General features: G+C 37.1%; 1 protein-coding gene across 1 annotated transcript in view; it reads right to left on the reverse strand.

Moving 5' to 3' along the window:
• Positions 1-19,399, reverse strand: part of CDK5RAP2 (CDK5 regulatory subunit associated protein 2) — an 83,634-nt gene that overhangs the window by 24,034 nt on the left and 40,201 nt on the right. Inside the window, exons 19-26 of the mRNA XM_059828637.1 lie at positions 15,521-15,616; positions 14,761-14,808; positions 13,940-14,127; positions 11,282-11,747; positions 7,811-8,078; positions 6,281-6,397; positions 3,472-4,072; positions 1,229-1,461 (exon numbers count right to left, since the gene is read on the reverse strand). Of these exons, the coding sequence (XP_059684620.1) occupies positions 1,229-1,461; positions 3,472-4,072; positions 6,281-6,397; positions 7,811-8,078; positions 11,282-11,747; positions 13,940-14,127; positions 14,761-14,808; positions 15,521-15,616 (2,017 nt within the window). The remainder of the gene's footprint in view (positions 1-1,228; positions 1,462-3,471; positions 4,073-6,280; positions 6,398-7,810; positions 8,079-11,281; positions 11,748-13,939; positions 14,128-14,760; positions 14,809-15,520; positions 15,617-19,399) is intronic.

The following is a 19,399-nucleotide window of genomic DNA, read 5'->3' on the forward strand; positions in this document are numbered from 1 at the left end:
GCCAGACAATAGGTGGGGGAACTGGGATAAACAGTCAAAGGACAAGAGCATTTTTCAGATGTGTAAGCTCCCATTTTTCAGATAATATGCCAGTTCTCACTGATAATTAAAAGGGCTTTGCTTACTGGTACACATTACTATGTCCATTCCTGTATACACTCCATTCAGCACTCTGCTTTCTCTAACACCAGGACAACACTTCTCTGGCTGACTTCTCCTAGGGCCCCCGCTCAGGAGGCTATTGTTCTACAATTAGACCCTACAGAAACCCTCAAATACATGCCAATTTGCAATACCACAGTCTCTTAAATTCACGAGCTACTCAAAATTCTGAAAGGAATTATTCTCCTCTGCCTTCTAACCAAATATATCTTCCCTTTCTCCCCCCTTCTTTTAATTTTCTATGTGCACCATTTGGGTGGGTTTCTCCATAAAGTCTACGGCTCTTTTCCTTGGTGCATCCAGTGACAGATGATTTTACACCTGCATACAATTTAACTTCTGTTATTTCTACAGGAATATCAATAAACTGCAAATCAGCATGGCATAATCTTCCAACTGTCCAATGCAGGATTCCTTGCAGTTTCTTTAAAGGCATTGGCCATAGAAAATTACCTAGATGGACTACTCTATGATAATTTCTTCTTTCTCTCTAAAAGCACAGCCCAGATCTCTGCACTGCATTTACCCTTCTTGCAAGCGACTGCATATTAGGGGAAAACCTTCAGGAACCTGTTTTTTAGGAACATTTCAGGAATTTCCTGAATTTCCTGAAATTCAGGAACCCGATTTTTTTCTTTTTAGTTAAACATAGATTACGTTAAAAACCAACTGTGAACCATGCCCAGGAGAACCTTTCCATGAAGATAGCCAGTGCTTAGGCTCAACGAAGTCAGCTGGGCTTTTTCCTGAAACAGAAAATCCTGAAGCTTCCTTGTAACTAAACTTTTACTAAACTATAACCACTATATTTTGAACAGTTAAAATATGCATGTGCTAAGATAAACTCAAAATGGAAGGTGTCAATACAGAAGACAACTACAAAAGTAAAATCCAGTCTTGTTGGAGCACTAAAATTTTATCTTCCAAGACAGTCCTCCCTATAAATCACTTAAAAGCAACCAAGAGAAAGTAGGGCTTCCTTTTCACTAAAAAGAATAAAAAAAACCTTCACATTTCGAGAACGTTAATATATCTCAGACAATAAGCACAAAATGCTGCTACTTACCATACAGGAATTTCCTTTCTAGCTTCTCAAACAATAGCACACTTTGATTCAGTTGTTCACGGAAGCCTTCAGCAACATAATAATCTACATCACTGGCTTGAAGCAGTTCCTCAAAAGCTTTAATAAGGCTCGTCAGATGTTGATGGTAAGCGACACAACCACTGCGGACCTCTTTAATTTGTTGGCATTGAAAGGAGAGCTCTCGAGCTTGTGAATGAACTAATGAATCATATCTGAGAAAATGAAATTATCTTTAAAGTAATTTTCTGACCATAAATAACATTTAAATATAAATAAAAAGTGAATTAAACTTATATTCCAAAGCTATAATTTTATGTGACTCAATTTTTCTTTTGAAATGCTTTTACAGCCACAATGAGAAATGTATTGTCTAACTGTTCGGTTTTGTATTTTTAGGCATAACTTGTGGATTATTATCCTTCACTTAACTGCTTCATTTGTAAGATGGGCAGAAACTAAAGTGATGACTTGTTTGTCTGCTTGGAAATAAGCCGGATGGCATGCAAAGGTGCCAAACTGAAGTAAATAAGAGTGAATACATGAAAAGAATTTTTAAGAATACACATATTTTTCCTGACTGGTTGGTTTTTTGTTGGTTTGTTTGGGTTTTTTTTTTAATTCACTATGGAAGAACAGATGGAGCTGTCCCTTCTTCTGAAACTTTACGTATTTCCTGCCAGGAGCACAATATTGGACTTTGAGCTGATGGTTTCACCCAGTCTGAAAATTCTGCACGTCTCTGTATGCTTATTACCAGAGACATGACCATGACAACCACCGTAGCGTCCAAACTCTTGTACTCCACAAGCCAGGATATAAATTTCAACTCAGATCAACTGAACTTATTCCACACTTGCAAATATAGACATCCCCTTTATACTGCCACTGTCTGTATCACAGACAGACTTCTTTCTACAGAATCATACATTAGCGGAGAGAAAGAGAGAGGGGATCTGAAAAGCTGCAGAGAATCAAACAAAATATGGGGCATAAACAAAATCTATGACAATGTGCATTGTTATAGAATTTTTATTGTCATTTGTATAGGAAGAGATACATAACTCATTTTTGGGTCTGTCACCTGTGACTCATGTAGTTGTCCTAGACTGTGGCCATAAAAACTTTACAGTGCTCCATACTGCCTCATTCCTTAATTTACACAGTTAGATCTTCCTTTGTAAAATGGATGAGGTATATTTTCAAGGTATGTAAATTTATATGCACTATGTAGCACAATTGTATTTTATGACAGTAATACTAAGAGATATACAATCATCCATGTTGGTGGTTGCTCAGTGTCTCTAAATATTTCTACTGAAGCATTCTGAAGAAAGCCAACAACCTGAATACCTTTCATATACTTCCTGCCATTCTATAGGCCCTCAGGACAATAACGTTATTAGAGGGGCAAAAAAAAAGGCGGGGGGGGAGAAGTTAAAAAAGGTTTGGTCTTATGGGACTCCATTTTATGTCTGTGATTTGTATATATGCTAACCAAAATGCTGCCCCCGGCCTTATCACACAAAAACCAAGACTGACACTTTCCAGCACCCCCATAAATGATTTTCCAGCTTATGAGCTTATGCAATAAAATTTCATTCATTAATTTCTATATATATGTACTTTCACATCCTTCAAAGGAAGGCATTACGGCACTCAATTGCAAAATAAATTATAACTAGAGCATAAACTTCTTATTTTATACATAAAGTGTGGTCACACAAACAGAAGGGCTAGCATGAATCTGTCAGCCAATTGCCCATGGAAACATTGCTATCTTAAATGGGATGTTCCATTTTCTAACACTTGTCACCTGAAAAAAACCTGAGTGATGCAAAACTGTACTACTTTGATTACAGAAGTCAGCCCGTCTCACAATGTAACCTGAGGAGATCTGACTTTGCTCAAGAGAGGGTGTCTGGCAGCGAAGAGAGTTGCGGACCTGAGGTGTGGGGAGAGACACAGGTGTCTGGCATATAATCGCTACAGAGGATGATATGAGCTTATCAGGAGTAGTTCTGTTGCAAGAGAAATACTGTTATGTACTTCAAGGAGTCTTTTAACTAAATGTTTCAGTTGCTTTATGTTAATGATAGTGAAATTCAGCCTTTACTATAACAACACGCTCCTAAGTGAATAAAATTATCTTCGTATTACCTTCCTATGTTATTTGGTATTGCTGTTTACAAAAAGGAACCTGAAACAGTAACAGCTTTACTCACGTGGATGGTGATGCTTCTCTCAGTTTGTTCTGAAGATGGTACATTTCATCAAGACACATATTTGCAATTTGCTCTTTTTCAAGTTCTGCCTCACTTGCTGATAGTAGTTCCTTAAGGTTTTGTGCTGTCCATGTATCAGGTGCTTTTGAAGACTCTGAATTCCTGTTTTCGGGGTGGCTCTCATAATCCACCAGCTGAGGTACATTAGAAAATGTTTTGATTTCTTGCATAGCTGTTTCTTGCACTTGTGTAACATGTCCTTCCATGGGCAAGGCTGTGTCACTCAAAACTATATTGGAAATACCACTCGATAAAAACTGGTCAGAGGTCTGTAAATGAAACATGAACAGTTTGTACTTCTCAAGCTCAGACTTCATATTCTTAATTCTTTGTTTCAATTCTTCTATATCATCTATGACTTCACAGTCATCAAGTGCATCTGTACTTGTTACACTTAGTTTGAGAGAACGCAGGCACTTGGAACCTGAATATGCGGTGGCTGAGTCAATGTCCTCATATTCCACGGAATAAAACTCTTCATTTATCTCTTTTAATGAACGCTGCATATTCACGTTGCTAATGTTATGATGATTTTGCATTTCTGAAAAACAGGAGGCTTGCGTGTGAATATCAATATTTCTTTATCTGACATTCGGTTCTTAACAGCACTAGAATTAATTCATTTACTTCTATAATAACGGAATAAAAATGCAGAATAATTATGAACTATACAATATTAGTTTGGGACCTTTGACCTCTTTCTACGATTTGCCCATTAATTCAACTTGCACATCAAATATTTCAAACCCCTTATCACCTTTCAAATAAACATTACTCAAAATACACCCGCTTTCTTTTCCCAAATGATTGAACATTATTTTTGCTATATGCAATCCTGAACCAGACACTGATGCAGGCCAGTCCTTTCCAGCCACAAAGATGATAACCTCAAACATAAGGCACTGAGACTGAAAAGTAGACTCTATGACTTTAAATGATTCTTCCTAAAACTTCTAATTAAATATTCTTTTACTCCTCACTTCAAAAAATCTATACAAAACCAATTGGAGCATAAAGTCAGTGGAATTTTAAAAATATTATCAACAAAATAGTAAAATTTGAAAAAAGGGCTTTAATAACTTCTTTTCTTTTTAAAATGTTTCTAAACAAAATCCATAAAAATGTTTGTTGTTAAAGGTTTTACTGGCACTCATTTGGCATGCACAGCACATCCCTTAGTTGACTTTGCCATTCATAAGTAATGCAATCACCCCAGATTCAGACCAATAAAAGCTATATATTCCTACATATATTCTATGTTTATAGTTCTGTGTATATTGAGGGCTGTAGGCGTAAGTATCTAAGAAAATGGTTATTTTCTGGTTACCAGTAAATTTAATTTTCCCCTTCTTAGTTCTGCAGAAGATCACTACGAATTAGAACCTCCCTTTTGGGAGTTTTTCATTGATCTTGCGGGGGTCTTAATCCTTTCAAATTGGTTTCCATGGAGAATTCGAATGCCCAGGTTCACGCTTTAAATCAGTACAAAATCTCCGGGGCGGGGGGGGGGAGTGTGCGGGTAGGGGGGGTGCAGCTGTATATGAACGCCCAAGTCAAGCCCAAGCACGAGAGAATAAAAACAAATATAACCTAAAAGCCAGAAAAAAATTGAAGTTGCGATACTGGGATATCAATATATTCGAAATTAAGGCTCGATGATGTTCTCTGCAGTATACAGATTGCTGCACACCATTATGTATGTCATTTCAAAGGTGACAGAATCACAGGATGGAAATGCTTCCAAGAAAATGCCCGGGTATGAATTCAAGAAGACATATTGAATAACAGAATGCAACACTTAAGTTCATTAGCTTCTCCTCCTCCTCTACCAGTTGGTTGCTGCAGTAACACAGATGTCAAAGAAGGTTGCGGACTGAGATGGAAAAAAACCAGATACTAGATGAACTCTTAAACTCTGCAATCCTGATTTCATGCAAACGTTCCAGGTAACAAAAACAGGAAATAAAAACAGATATTAGGGAAGAAATATTTCTGATTAGAACACTGGTTATAGTTTTTAATAAAACACTGCCCTTTAATTAAAGGAGAACTAATAAGCTCTCTGTGCATATATGTGTCCACACACACAAAGGGCACACACAGAGCACGATCCTGCAAACCAACTGACTGGCTTCAATGAAACTACTTATATAAATAAAATTAATGATGTGACAAAGGATTACAAAATTGGTCATATCCGTTGTACTCTATACACAACATATTAACCAGCTTATTCAAGCCCTCCCGAAAAAGACTAATGGATGATGCAGAAACACGTAATACACGGTATTAAGCCTATTGACATTTTCATTAAACAATTCCATTAGGTTTCAACCTAGTTGAATGCCTTCAAATAATTCAGATAAGTAAAATTCTATCATTCAATTGCTTCATTCCAATAGTTCACAACTACATGCAGAAGCCATAAGTAACAAACATTTAATTCAGAGAAGGGTTCAGAAGTGAGGACATTAGCAATAGAGATCAGAGTTAGGCATACAACTCATTATTGTTACTGGAAACCAGACCCATAAATCCCTGTGGCCTTTCTGAAAGCATAACCCTTAAAAGACCAGTTTGGATTCTTAGAGCAATTAATCCATACTAGCTAAGAAAATGAGATTTAAAACCCACAAATAACGGCAAGGGAGACGATTACCTGCAGTAATTTACAATTTTGCACAATTCTGAAGAAACTAAAGTTTTAAAATTTCTTTATTTTTATACTACACCACATAAATGCTTTTACCTTGATAGTTTTGCCGGGTTTTGTCCATCGCATATTCATTCTTGCCCCCTGTTCCCAGATGAACATCCTGCAACTCCACCTGGACCTCACTATTATCCAGTTTGAGCAATGAGTCAACTGAAGAATAGTGGGGGAAGGTAAAACAGAAGTCAGTAAGTGACTGAAAAAAAATTAAGTGGGGATAGTTTAAAAAAACAACCCCACCCCACAAATTCAAACCTGGTTCTTTTGTCAATTTGGAACAGGAAAATCGTCTAAGGAAGAACAACTATTAAAAATCTAATATAAACATTACTGGTCATATGAAACAGTGTTTGCACATGTTTTTAAAACATTTGAACTAATTATAAGGATAACTACTAAGAAAGTGAATTGCAAATGCTTCCTACCAACAAATGAAGATAAACATTTGCAAGTCCCTTTTGTAATGTAACAGTTAATCAATTTTTAGTGCATTTTTAAATGTTTTTTTGTTAAGCTTAGAGAAAAGGCTAAAAAGTTTCTCCAATATGAGTACTGATCATAAACCAACCTTCTGCAACCTCCCATTGCATCAAGTCTCAGAATTACTAAATGTGCAGTACAGCTGCTATCCAGGGTAAAGAAATCAGTGTGGAAAGGAAATCACAGGACTGCAGTCCTAACAGGTTCTGATTCCTTTCAGGATCCAATTCAAAAGTACTTCCTTCTCGGAATTCTCCATGGATTTTGCGCCTACCAAAACTAATTGCTACAGCCTTATCAACCTGAGTATTTACAATAAAGTTTTGCCATATCTGGCCCTTACCACAAGAACGTTATCGTTAACAACAAAGCCTCTGCAACCTCTGCGTTTGACAGTGGCTAGCTTGCTACCTGATTGAAACTTATTTCTTATATTTGCACCTCCTCTCTCCCCCACCTATCCTTTACATCTCTACTCAGTTTTTAATCTAACTGCTAAGCACACTTTTTTTTTTTTTTACCACTCCAAAGCTTTGTATAATACCTATTGTTCTCCGCCTTACAATTTGTCATACTTAGCCGATCCAGATACTTTGTCACAACTGAGTTTAAATTAACCCAGCCACACTGGAAATGGACACGGATGACTTGACGGATCAGTGGAATGCTGGAAAAACTTATTTATGCAGCATAAACAAATACAGTATTTTTATACTCTCCTGTCTCCATTACAGAGAGTTTTCATTAGACTTGGCATCATATAAAGGAAATTTTTCATTTACCTAAACATTGACATATACATGTGCATGTGTGGGCACCCTCTGAAACTGTCATTTATTATATACTTTATGCCATGTATACAAAGCACTTTCTATTCCATACAAAGCTCTTTTACACTCTAGTGCCAAAGATGAAAGAAGAAAAAGGTGTTTTTCAAGATCTATATATATTTGCCTACCCAAGAAAATCGTAAGATTAAGCAGCATTGTACATATCTACAAATGATCTGGTTTTACTTTCTACCAGAAGAAAAGAAGCCACTATTTCAAGCAGCATTACAAGTCATTATGTCTGCTCTTTATTTACCTCTCACTGATGTGCTTTCCTGTGCAGGCTCTTCTTGAAGGTTTTCAGTTAGAGACTCATTCAATAACTCCTCTCCATTTGTTTGTGGCTGAAATTGTTTGTTGCGTACTTCACATGCTTTCAGACCTTCATAAGGTAGCCTGGTATGACGCTGTAGTTTTGAATCTGACTTCTGCATACAGGAGTTCAAAGGCACATTTCCTAATGGTCTGGATGATTTTAAGAGAACAGGCAGACGGGACTTCTTGGGTAGGTAAACAGAATCAGTCTGAAAAAGGCATAGAGTAAAATTGGGAGTTGGTAGCTCGCACGTAACAGTCAAGTAAAGGAAGTATAAACAAATATTCCAGGAAAAATAAAAATTTTCCAGTAAGATCAGTAAGCTGTCACATTAAATAGTCTTGAAAATAAGATTGCAATACCCTTGCAATGTGGAAAACAAACATTCAGAGAGAAAAAAAACCTATCCCACTGGTTCAATTTTCTGTAAGTGCTGCTTATGCACCCACAGCCACACAGTGAATGGCTTCCAGTTCATGAAGCAAGACAGCAAATTCACCATTGACTAGCAAAGGCTTTTAAACAGTAGGCATATTAGTTAACCCTGAATTTGTGTATGCCCTAGGAAAATAGTTTCTCACCCAAACTGATCTCTCCAACTGCTACCTCCCAGTCTTCTGATTTATATCATAAATGTCTGACAGCCCAGTAACTGTTTTCCTTAAATCTTTTTTTTTGTTTTAAATTGAGGATCCTCCTAATTTTTCACAAATGCCTTTCTTCCTTTTGCCTCCGTCCAACAGGCCCTACCTCGTACCAGCCTTCTTTCATACCTTGGAGAAAATCAACATAGCCTTGCATCAGCCACAGAGGAAATTTATTCTGCCATAGAGAAATTCTTTATGAACAAGAATAGCTTCTTCACCCATACACTCCACAAATTGCTTCCGCAGGATTCCCGTTTCCTGCTGTAATGGACATTCCGTCATTGGAGTTGGGAGGAGAAGTTAAATTTCTTAAGTCACTACACTTTAGCCTCTCACCTTTTGAAGGCTGCATAAAATGTGCCTTTGTTTAAAACACAGAGCACAAAATAGTGCTATCTCCAAAAAGATAAAAACATGCTATATGTTGATGAGAGTTATGGAATTGTATGTAATAATAATAAAAATCAATAATGGCATGTTCAGATAGATTTAGTTTATTTTTTTGCTGTTCATTTGCTCCAGTGTCCTAAGTCCCATAATTTCTTTTACCACCCAATGTATTCTGAAATACTTTTCCACATTCATCTCTTAGCAATTATAGTCCTTACACAATTTAAAATAATAAAAAGCAAGTTCCATTTTCCTAACGACATACTCAATTCCTTTTGTACATACATGAATACAGTATCATTTGGAAGCTGAAAAATAAATCCAGGCAGGATGAACCTCCTTCTAGTTTTACTAAACTGCACTAATAACATCGAACAATTTCCAGCTGTCTCAGGGCTATTGTACAGATATATATGTCACCCAGATTACCCAAAGTCCAGTTCAGCTGGCTACATTATTCATAAAAGCCGTTCAGAAGCAAAAGATACACTGCATTAGTCCAAACAAGAAAGCTTTTAAAGCAATTGACTCAGAGATTGCATTGAGGTTGCAACTGATTAAACTAGAGAGGAATCTGGGAAGTGTTGAATCAAAACAGTATACTGAAATTCAATGAAAACAGGAACTTGAAAAAAGAGAATTCCAGAAAGAGTTCTAGGTATTCCCTGTGGAGGGCAGACAGGACTTTACTTGCCTTCAGAGAGATTGCCCTTCATTCCTGAGAAGCAAGACCAGCAACTCAAAGACATCATTAGTGTTCTTAAGCTAGCCACCACAAGCAGATCTTCATTAATAGACCAGCTAGGTCCTCAAACCCCGTCCCCTCTACCACCCATCTTTCCTCTTCCTGACTTCCACCTGCCCTCATCTCTTCATGTGTTCCTGGAGCCAGCTGCCCTGGATAGCACCAACACAAACAGAGGAGAAAGCACGTCCACTCCTTTCTGTCTCAGACTAGCCGCGGCATCCCAAAGATGCAGGAACAGCTATCACAGCAGCCAACCTGCCAAACACAACAGCCCAAATGCCAAACAGACTAAGAACATTAACAACACCCCAAGAACATTTCCATTATTATCCTCTTTCCTCCCCAAACATAATTTTTTTAAAGGTGGAAAATTTACTGCCAATAAGGAAAGCTTAGAAGACTAAGAATGTACCTGAAGATACTCTGATAGATTTTGATTACATGTAAACTGTTTGGTGAAAAAAGACAGTTTTTGTGAGTTACTTAGGTTGTGATTTTTCAGGGGTATCATAACCTATTGCTAAGACTGGCATGAATTTTCTAGGGTGTTTGCCAGGGACCACCCGTGGATGCCAAAATCTTTTCCTTGAAATCCCAAACTATACTGAGATGCTTACGCCTGCACAGAACAAAGTCTTATCAACATCTCTTGCTTTACAAGCCCCTTTCTTCAGAAAAATGAATCCAACAAGAATAAGCCAGAATAAAAACGAATTGTTCCCAACTGCTACCTCACAGAAATCTCTTGGTCACTAAAGTCATGGAAACCATTCTTTGCAGAAGGTGCTACAATATTCTCTATTAGCAGTGCACAAAATCAAAAGCAGTACTCTTCTTTGTCTGCTCTGCAAGAGCTAAGATCTTCAAAGAGTTTTCAACTTCGCTTCTGTAACTGCTACTGAAACAATATACACAAAAACTCTTTAGCAGACGCTGTTTTCCCACCTCTTTGTTTGGGATCACAGACTGCCTGCATACGAAAGACTTGAAAACTTACCTGGCACAAGCAAATTACATCTGTACTCACAAAACAGATTCTGTGTACTTAGGTTCCAAACAAATACGATGAACTGCCCCCACAGGTTTATAGAGTACTACCAGTCATACTTCTTTAAAAGCAAGACACAGTGATAAGATGTTAATAAAAGCCTAAAATTAAGGTTCAAGTTTGTTGAAATCTACCATTAACTCTTCACCAGCATGCTCTCGGACATTATGCAAGCCTTCAATTTTCTAGAACGCATTTGCCATTTAGACTTAATAAGCTACCAGTTCAGAATGCTCTGGTTCTGCACGTTATGAACATCTATGCAGACATATAAGGTAGTACAGAATCAGGCCATTATGCTATAAATTATCTCTTTTTCCAAAAGCTGTAATATTTACGAGTATCTGGTCCTGGTGAGGATTGAAATTCAATTAATTAATGTTGTAAAGCACACTGAAGTATGTGATGAAAAGCTCTGAACATTAAGAACAATTATCTAAAATATATTTGGCTTACATCTCTTTTCCTAATTTTAAAAATTACACAAAAGCAAGATTTAATATTAGAAATTAAACATATTTTTCTCTTTTATACATCTATTCCCCAAGTACCAAAAAGAGAATCTTAAATAAACTTACTTCATTTGTTCTCCTTGTAAAAAAACCTCTTTCGTGCTGTTCACCTTTCTTACACACATTTTCTTGCTGATGTTCTCTTTCTGCATTTAATCTTGAATATTTTGGTTTTTCTTCTGAGGCTCCTTTTTTGCCTTCATGTTTGAATCTCATGACATTACTCTCTAAAGTCATTGTTTGCGTAGCTGCATCTTTCAATTCCACTTTCAACAACTCAATATCCTTATTAATATGTGGCATTGCATCTGGATAAAGCTTCTCTTTCCCATCAAAAGTTGATTTCAATTCTACTTGCTGCTTTAAGAATTTATTGACCTGCTTGAAATGTTTGAGTTCAGCTCTTAGTTGAATAATCATTTGCCTAAGATCTTTTTCATCCTTTTTCTCCGTATCTTCACTTGAACATTCTTGCTCAGTTGTGTTCAGATGATCTAACAGTTCATTTACAATTTTCATTTGTTCTTGTCTGCTATAGTTAGGAAGGAGGAAAGAAAAGGCATGAATTTTGATTTTTATTTAAGCAAACAAGAACACTTTCTAAGAAACTTTTGCAATGTCTTAACATATTTGAAATTCCCAGGAGATTCCATTTTACTCAGTAATGAATTACTCACGAACAGAGTTTTGAAACCTTTTCACAACACGAGTTATATCATAAATTATCTCATCAATGCTTTTCTCCTATTTATGACCATATATGCTCTACTGCCACTTTCCCCATTCATGAACAGATACTAAACCGCTGGTAACTAAATCACTTGCTTCCATAACATAGCAATATAAAGAAACAGGAATGGGTTTTCAAGCGTTTACTCTCTGATTTAACTACCTTAAAAATAAAATTCTACCAAAACCCCAGGAGACTCTAGATGTTGAGTTTTTCTGAAATCTATCCCTTCATGTATTTCTAATGTAATAGGGAAGATAGAAACTGAGAAAGCAGCCAAAAGCCTGCAAAAACAGCTCACTACAGCCCACCAAACTGTCCCACAGATAACTAGTGGTCCATGGACAACAGTTTGGAAAGCAACATTTGAAGTGAAACTGAAGCCAAATAAGAGACATCTAAAGCATAAGCAAGCCCTAAAATTCTACAGACGATTTCATGCATCCAACAGAGAGCTGTTTGTGCCACTAAACATATAAACCAGCATTTAAAACAACCGCATTTGTATAGCTAGCATTTGAAATGGTAGAAGCTAACTAGGCTTTTTATGTCTTTCTCTGGCATCTAATGTCATTAGTGAGAATTAAGTTATGCAAAGTACAGGCTCATCACCAATCTGGTCATTTATACTTGAACATAGAAAAGATTACACACTAGAGTGGTAAAGATGATGGTGCTGGAATCACTCATTAGCAGACTTTTAAGTAAAGTTAACAAATATAACAATGTTATCTATTCATCTTCTGAGAGAGTAGTATCTCCTCATTTACCACTAACTAGTGCTTTGACAACTAAGACCATTTATGCCTGTTGGAGAGTTTTAAATAGTAATGAAAAAATATAGAATTTCTTGAGTAAAGTCAAGTGTGGTACATGCTGAACACAGAAAAGAGGATTTGACTTCTGTAATTCCACAGGATATTCTGCTACCAGCATTGCTGAGCACAACATATATGGAAGGTCGTTCCCATTACTCTCCAGAAACCACTATGGCTAGCTGAAGGAGCAGCACTGACGGCACTGAAAAAAGTCCTATAATGCTGTACATAGTCATTACAGTGTGGAGAGAACAAGGAAAGGAAAATGAGAATGACCTCCAGCAAAGCTCTAATTCAGTTTTCAACCAGGAGATTAAGTGGCGTAAGCATGAAATTGGGGAAACAAAACTAGTCAGGGTGTGTTTTTTCTGTACATCCTTTTCTTGCTTGGTATTGTCCAGTTCCTATGGAAGTGAGCATTTCAGCTGGGAATTGCTCAAACCATAGTGTAACACACACATACTTGAAAAACATTGGTTACACTAGGGCTTGTACAGATTTAGTTGTGTATGAAAAGTGTTTAGTTTAGTTTAGTATGAAAAGTGACCTATCTACTTCCAGCACGGTTCATCTCAGCACAGCCCTACAAGCGGTTACACTGGAGCAACCAATTAGTCAACTGCAGCACATGGGCTCAGACTCCCTAAATTGCTGACAGAGAGTAAACCTCTGTCCAAGCAGTTCAGATGAAATGGCAAAGGCCACAATGCGTACAGTAATGTCCACTCAAAATTAACCCTGTAAAACAGTCATTGTAAGTCCAATTCTTCCATCCTCAGTTCCTTACAGACATCATTTTTACAGCGGTACAGTGTCATCCCCTCCACCACACCACCTTTCACTGGCCTGTGCTCTCAAGTACCACCTATTATCATCTAAGCCCTTTAACACTGCTGGACCCCATCCTGAAAACCATCAGTCCCTACAATCCAGCTCCACAGATCAGTAACTTTGGAGATTTTTTTTCTTGTAATGGGTTTTTCATAAGGATTTCTACTGATAGTATGTTTCCTAATTACTTAATTGCATGATAGTCTAAAATGGCTCTGAAGGCGCCTTGCCAATCTCTCAGGTAAATTAGACAGTGCCATTATCTAAATTCACTTTAGCAAAATTACTTTATTCTCTTCTCAAATAGAAATACTGTCAAAAGCAGTGCATATCCCTCATACTTACGTAGATTCCAGTACAGATGTTCTATTTTCTCTTAAAAGAGATGTGAGCAAGTTCTCTTCTGTTTCACGTTCACTCATTCCTATTCTGCCAAGGTGTTTGCCAGCTGTATCGTGTTCAAACCGAGGCTTATTTGGACTCCTATGATGTCTATCTTTGCAGAAACTCTCTGAATAGCCTGATGGAGTCATCTGTTAAAAAATTGCATACTTTTTCTTATTACACAGGTCTGTAATGTTCCATTAAATTCAGGGTTGTAATCTTTTTGTAATCGTGTTTTGTAATTCCTGATGATCTTTATCTACATTAAGAAGCATCCACGGACATTTCACATACTATGTATTAACAGAAAAAATAATTAACATCTATTTCATATGATTAATTCATAGTGATCAGTTGTTTAGTAAGTAGTAAGTAGATTTCCCTGACGGTCTTTATCTATGAAGAGGTATGAAACTTCTGGAATGTTGCCTGCAGATTGCAGCTAACTTTTTATTAGTTCACCTTTGAATCATCTGTCTTTACAGTACAAATTCTGTCCTGGGGTCTCCAGATGCAAGCCCTGATGGCCAGGACATGACGCAACTTGAAGTATTTACAAACAGCCAACTTTTTGTATGTAACACTATAGACGTGTCCTAGGAAGTTTCTACACGGGTTCTCTCCAGTAACTCAATCCCCATTAAAGTCAATGAAAGTCTTCTCTATCAATTACCTGAGAATTCAGACTGGGCCCATTTGGATACAATTCCCATCAGCCGGTATCAGCAGCGACAGATTAAGATGTTTAAGAGTCAAGAGAACCTTTACAATACATCACTTACCTGTTTATCCACCTCACAAGGAAAATCCAAAGATACTTGAAGGCATACCTAGTAAACAGAGAAACATAGAAATTACAAATTTCAGAGAACAGAACATCATTATTCTTGAACATTACTAACCAAAATGCCCCATTTTCTGTCATATTTTAGCATGTTATAATTTTAAACCAGAAAGGTTCAACTTTAATTGCACTCTACGATCTTCTAAGGTCCCCTGCAACCTGAATTATTTTATGATTCCATAATGCTTTATACTACATCACTTTTGAATGATAGAATAAGAGGACAGCGGATTCCTGAATGTACGAAAACGTAGTCAACAAGTTACCAGTACATCAAGTATTTCAACCTTGAAGAAAGATCTACAGTATTTTTCCCTCAATCATAGTAGCAAGTGAATCTTATACAATTTGTACTATAGGACTGCAATGGAGGCTGAAGATCAAAGTGTGTGTATGTAAAGAAATACAATTTCAAGGGACTTTCTGTCATCCCCGTTAAGGAAGATTTTGAGTACTTGAACAAGAGAAAACAAGGAGCAGAATAAAAGCCATCTTGAATGCAAAACCCTAGCAGCAGAAAAAGATAGGAAAAAGCTTTCAGAAACTCTTTAGGATAACAATTAGTTGAAAGCAAAATTAAATACCAAGAAAAGTATGCTTTCTTTGTAAAAGACTTTGTGTTCTAAGAAAATAAGAATTTTTAAAGGCATGCAGAGAAAAGAGCACTGTAACATAAGGTACCCAGAGCAGAGTCCTACCTGACTGACCCTCTCAGAAAATTGACTGTTCTGCATCTTCCTGTCATTGTCACCACCTTCAGTCTGCATCACAGGCTCCTCTGTTATTTCAAGACACTACACAAAGTATGGAATGATGTGAAAATGTAGCACAAAAAAAAATACTGTGATATGAAACATGCATAAATAAGTCAGTGACATGTCTTAAAAGAAAAATAAAAAAAGCCTGTAATACAAAGTAACAAACACTGAATTAGATTTCTTCAACAAGATCAAAGAAATTTAATATCAAACCCAGGAATGACTCATATTAAATACAGTGAAACTTTATCTTATACATTCCTTCATTTTAATTTAAGCCTTTATCCTCAGAATTTACAAAAAAAATAAAAATCACTTAACCTCTTCTGGCAAAGGACCTCTGTATCTTCAGTCATGTTCTCATTGTGCTGATTTTATTTTCCAATTTCCAGAATTTATTTTCATTTGCTACACAATTTAAGCTCTTCTCCAGCATCCAAGAAATAGATGCTTTTAAAACAAAGCACATGTAGCTTGCTATACACTAAAAAGATTTGCTGTAACAGTGAAGGTTACACAATCTGCTGTGTCCTGCCTAGATTTGCCAATTTGTAGCAAATGGCACCAAATCAATTTTTTCTCCCGAATTCCCACAGAACTCAATCCATCTCCCACCACTAATATTTTCTGAGCAAAGAGGAGGAGGAAAACTCAGCTTTTTTAGTAGCAGAACTCAAGTTCCTGACATCAGCATTACTGACGACAAGACCAGAATCCCTTTGGTTTGCTGGATGTTACATCTCAGCAACAGGTCTGCAAGCAAGGGATGAGACCCACACATTGCTCCTCTCTCAACAGCAGTGAAGACCACTACTGTGTGAGCTTCATTTACACACAGCTCACAGAGAGTATTTCCACCTCGCTCACACTCACCTCCTTTACCCAGTTTGCTTTGGCAATAGAGGACAGAATGTAGCCTTGCCTATGTCAGTTTAATACTGATCATAAGAAAAATTCATATTTACAAAGAATTATTGTATACAGTAGCCACATTCTGGCACAGCCTGTCAGACAACAACCTGAGTACAAGGATAGTCTTTCGTCCCACTTTGGGAACCATCAGGAGTGACCCGCAGTTACCATGTTCCACCACTCCCCTGTGATAAGACCAGATCGGACATTTATATCATGTTGTTTTACAGCAGCATTTCCCAATCTAATAGAAAAAGATAGTTATTTAAGATCTTTGCTGCTAAAATCTCAGTAAATAGTAGAAACGTGCAAAAGCAATGGTAAATATCAACGATGCTATGCCTAATATGCCTAAACCAGAGGTAGGATACAGCACTGACACAGAGGATTCAAACCTGCATTGAATAAAAATTTTAGTCTTAAAGCACTTGTGGCAATAATATAGCACTGCTGTGTATAACAGTCATATTTTGGTATGACTTGGGCTAAAGAAAAATTACCTTAAGACAAAAAAAGCAGAATCTTGAGCATAGTTACCAAAAATTGAGATTATAGGTACAGAGACTGAGATGACAGACTGGAAGGAAAGAAACTGGTGTCTAGGGGTCGTGGATGTGGTATTTATAGCTTTGATGGATATACAGCACACTGCTGAAACTTATGGCATGAAAACAGAAACCTGCTTCCCCAGTATCACATGCTGGAAAGTCCTGGCTCACAGCTTGTCAGTCCAATCACAGACAAACAGGGCTCTGCAGAGAGCGTTATTTTTGCTTCCTAAGAACACTGGGAATTGAATGCATGTGTGGGTTTTGATTTTTTTTAATTGAGTATGCATAGAATGTATGCGCATACATATATATGTGCGAAATAAATGAGAAAAGCCTTTTTATCTTCCAATCCCTAGCAGTATAAGCAACTCTAGTGGTTTTAAGTATGAATTTTAAAACACAGAAATCGGATGGCACAGCATATTAATATATTTGCCTTTTACTATTAGAAATCTATATTGAAAAATAACTTCTGAGTCATGTTTGAATTATTTTGGTATTTTCACTCAGACTTGGTTTCCTAGGACAGCACAAAGCAAAGACAATCTGAAAACTGGAGGAAGACACAGACAGGATTGTGGTATATAGCCAGGGCATGCATTATAAAAAGATGTCTTTCTGTTGTAAACATGGGATGCCAAAAGTCCAATAATGTTAGCTATTATAAAAAAAAGTTAAGGTTTAATCTTCCATGTGTAGATTCAGAACAAACCCTGCATTTGTGTATTAAAAATAAACTTATTTACACATATAACTTATCCACCCCATGCAACTACCTTTTATGACTCAACATTTTTTAGCATATGCTTTTCCCAGGCCAGTATTTGATTTAGTAAGTGATGATTCTTAGAATGAAACTATTACATAAGACCAACAGGTTATGACACACTATTACATCAAATGACTGCAGTTTGAGGCTGGTTCTACAGTCCTGTGTCTGAGAGGCTGAAAAGAAACTTTCTGTACTCCAAGGAATACAACCTAATGTTCAAGAAAATATTAAAAGAAAATAAGTGTCTTAAGGCCAGAAAAAAAGTCTACCAAGAATAAGCTGCCTGTTTAAAGTATTTCCTTGGAGACTGAAAACCTTGAGAATGTTTTTCCTAAATGAACCACTGATATGCTTGGTTTGCAAAGATCCCTGGAGCCCTGAAGGCTGAAATCACTGAGGCTGCTTCTCTCAGAGAAAGCAGATGTTCAGAGGACAGTACAAAAACAACCCTTTTCTCTCCTCCTTCTCCCTCCCTTCCGAACATGAAGCCAAGAAATAGTGTACGAGGGGCTGTCAGACCTTTGGGAGATGCCCTGCAGAGGCACCAACATGCAGATTCATCTGATTTGTGCTCCAGCTTTGTGAAGGAAAAGAAAGATGGGTTCATTTTAAGAACCCAAGAAGGATACATCTTCCTGTGTCTGTCCAAATTCCTCTTATAGCACATATGTTAGTGTCATCTCAGCTCTACCTGCCAACAAATTCTAGACCAGAATACACACAAAAAAATAGAACCCACGTTTTTTGACAATGGTTATTAATATGCAAAACACAGGGTTGTCACAATCCATAACCCAAAATCCAGGTGGCCATTTATTGTCAAGACTGACAAAATGGTACCTTTTAAACTAAAAAACTTTTAATTAAAGATCCCTTCACTTTTGAGCTCCATAGTACTATTACCATTCTGGTACATGTTAAAATACCACATTTTACCTTCCTATTTCCTTTACCAGAATTTTGAGGTTTATTGATATTTTACAAGCTTCACTCTTTGTCATTCTACATCTAATTTCACGTAGACAGCTTCTTAAGTAAGTAGCCCTATATGTTCTTCTCATGCCGAGACAAATGCAGGACTGCGCAGTATCTTGTCGTGATAATCTTAGCACAGGACATGAATTCCTTTTGCATGAACTACGGCATCAGTGGGGCTGCAGCACCCTCTGCAGGTTGACGAGCCAAAGTGCTAAAAATATTGATCTATAGAAAGTGCATGAACTCTGAAACAGATTGCTCACAAGCTTTTCATGCAAACCTATCACAGTAAGATGTAAATTCATTATTTTAATAAAAGCCATGGCACCCCTAGAGGTCGATCTATAATTTAAAACATATTTCAATTAATGGTAACGTGAGTATGTCTTAAAACTGAAAAAGCAAGAATATTTTGTGACTTTTGATGACTGCTCCCAGTGCATCTGCAGCATATACGGTAAAAGACATGACCCTTTTTCCAGAGTCCTACAGAATAAACTGTCCTCCAGAAAAATCACCAATACCACAGCCCCAGTTCTCATATTTGGCAACCCCTACACATCACTGATTCAAACTATCCTAATTTTTTGTTCTTTTGAGTTTAAT

The sequence above is a fragment of the Gavia stellata genome, chromosome 24 (assembly GCF_030936135.1).
Source record: "Gavia stellata isolate bGavSte3 chromosome 24, bGavSte3.hap2, whole genome shotgun sequence".
NCBI classification, from domain to species: domain Eukaryota; kingdom Metazoa; phylum Chordata; class Aves; order Gaviiformes; family Gaviidae; genus Gavia; species Gavia stellata.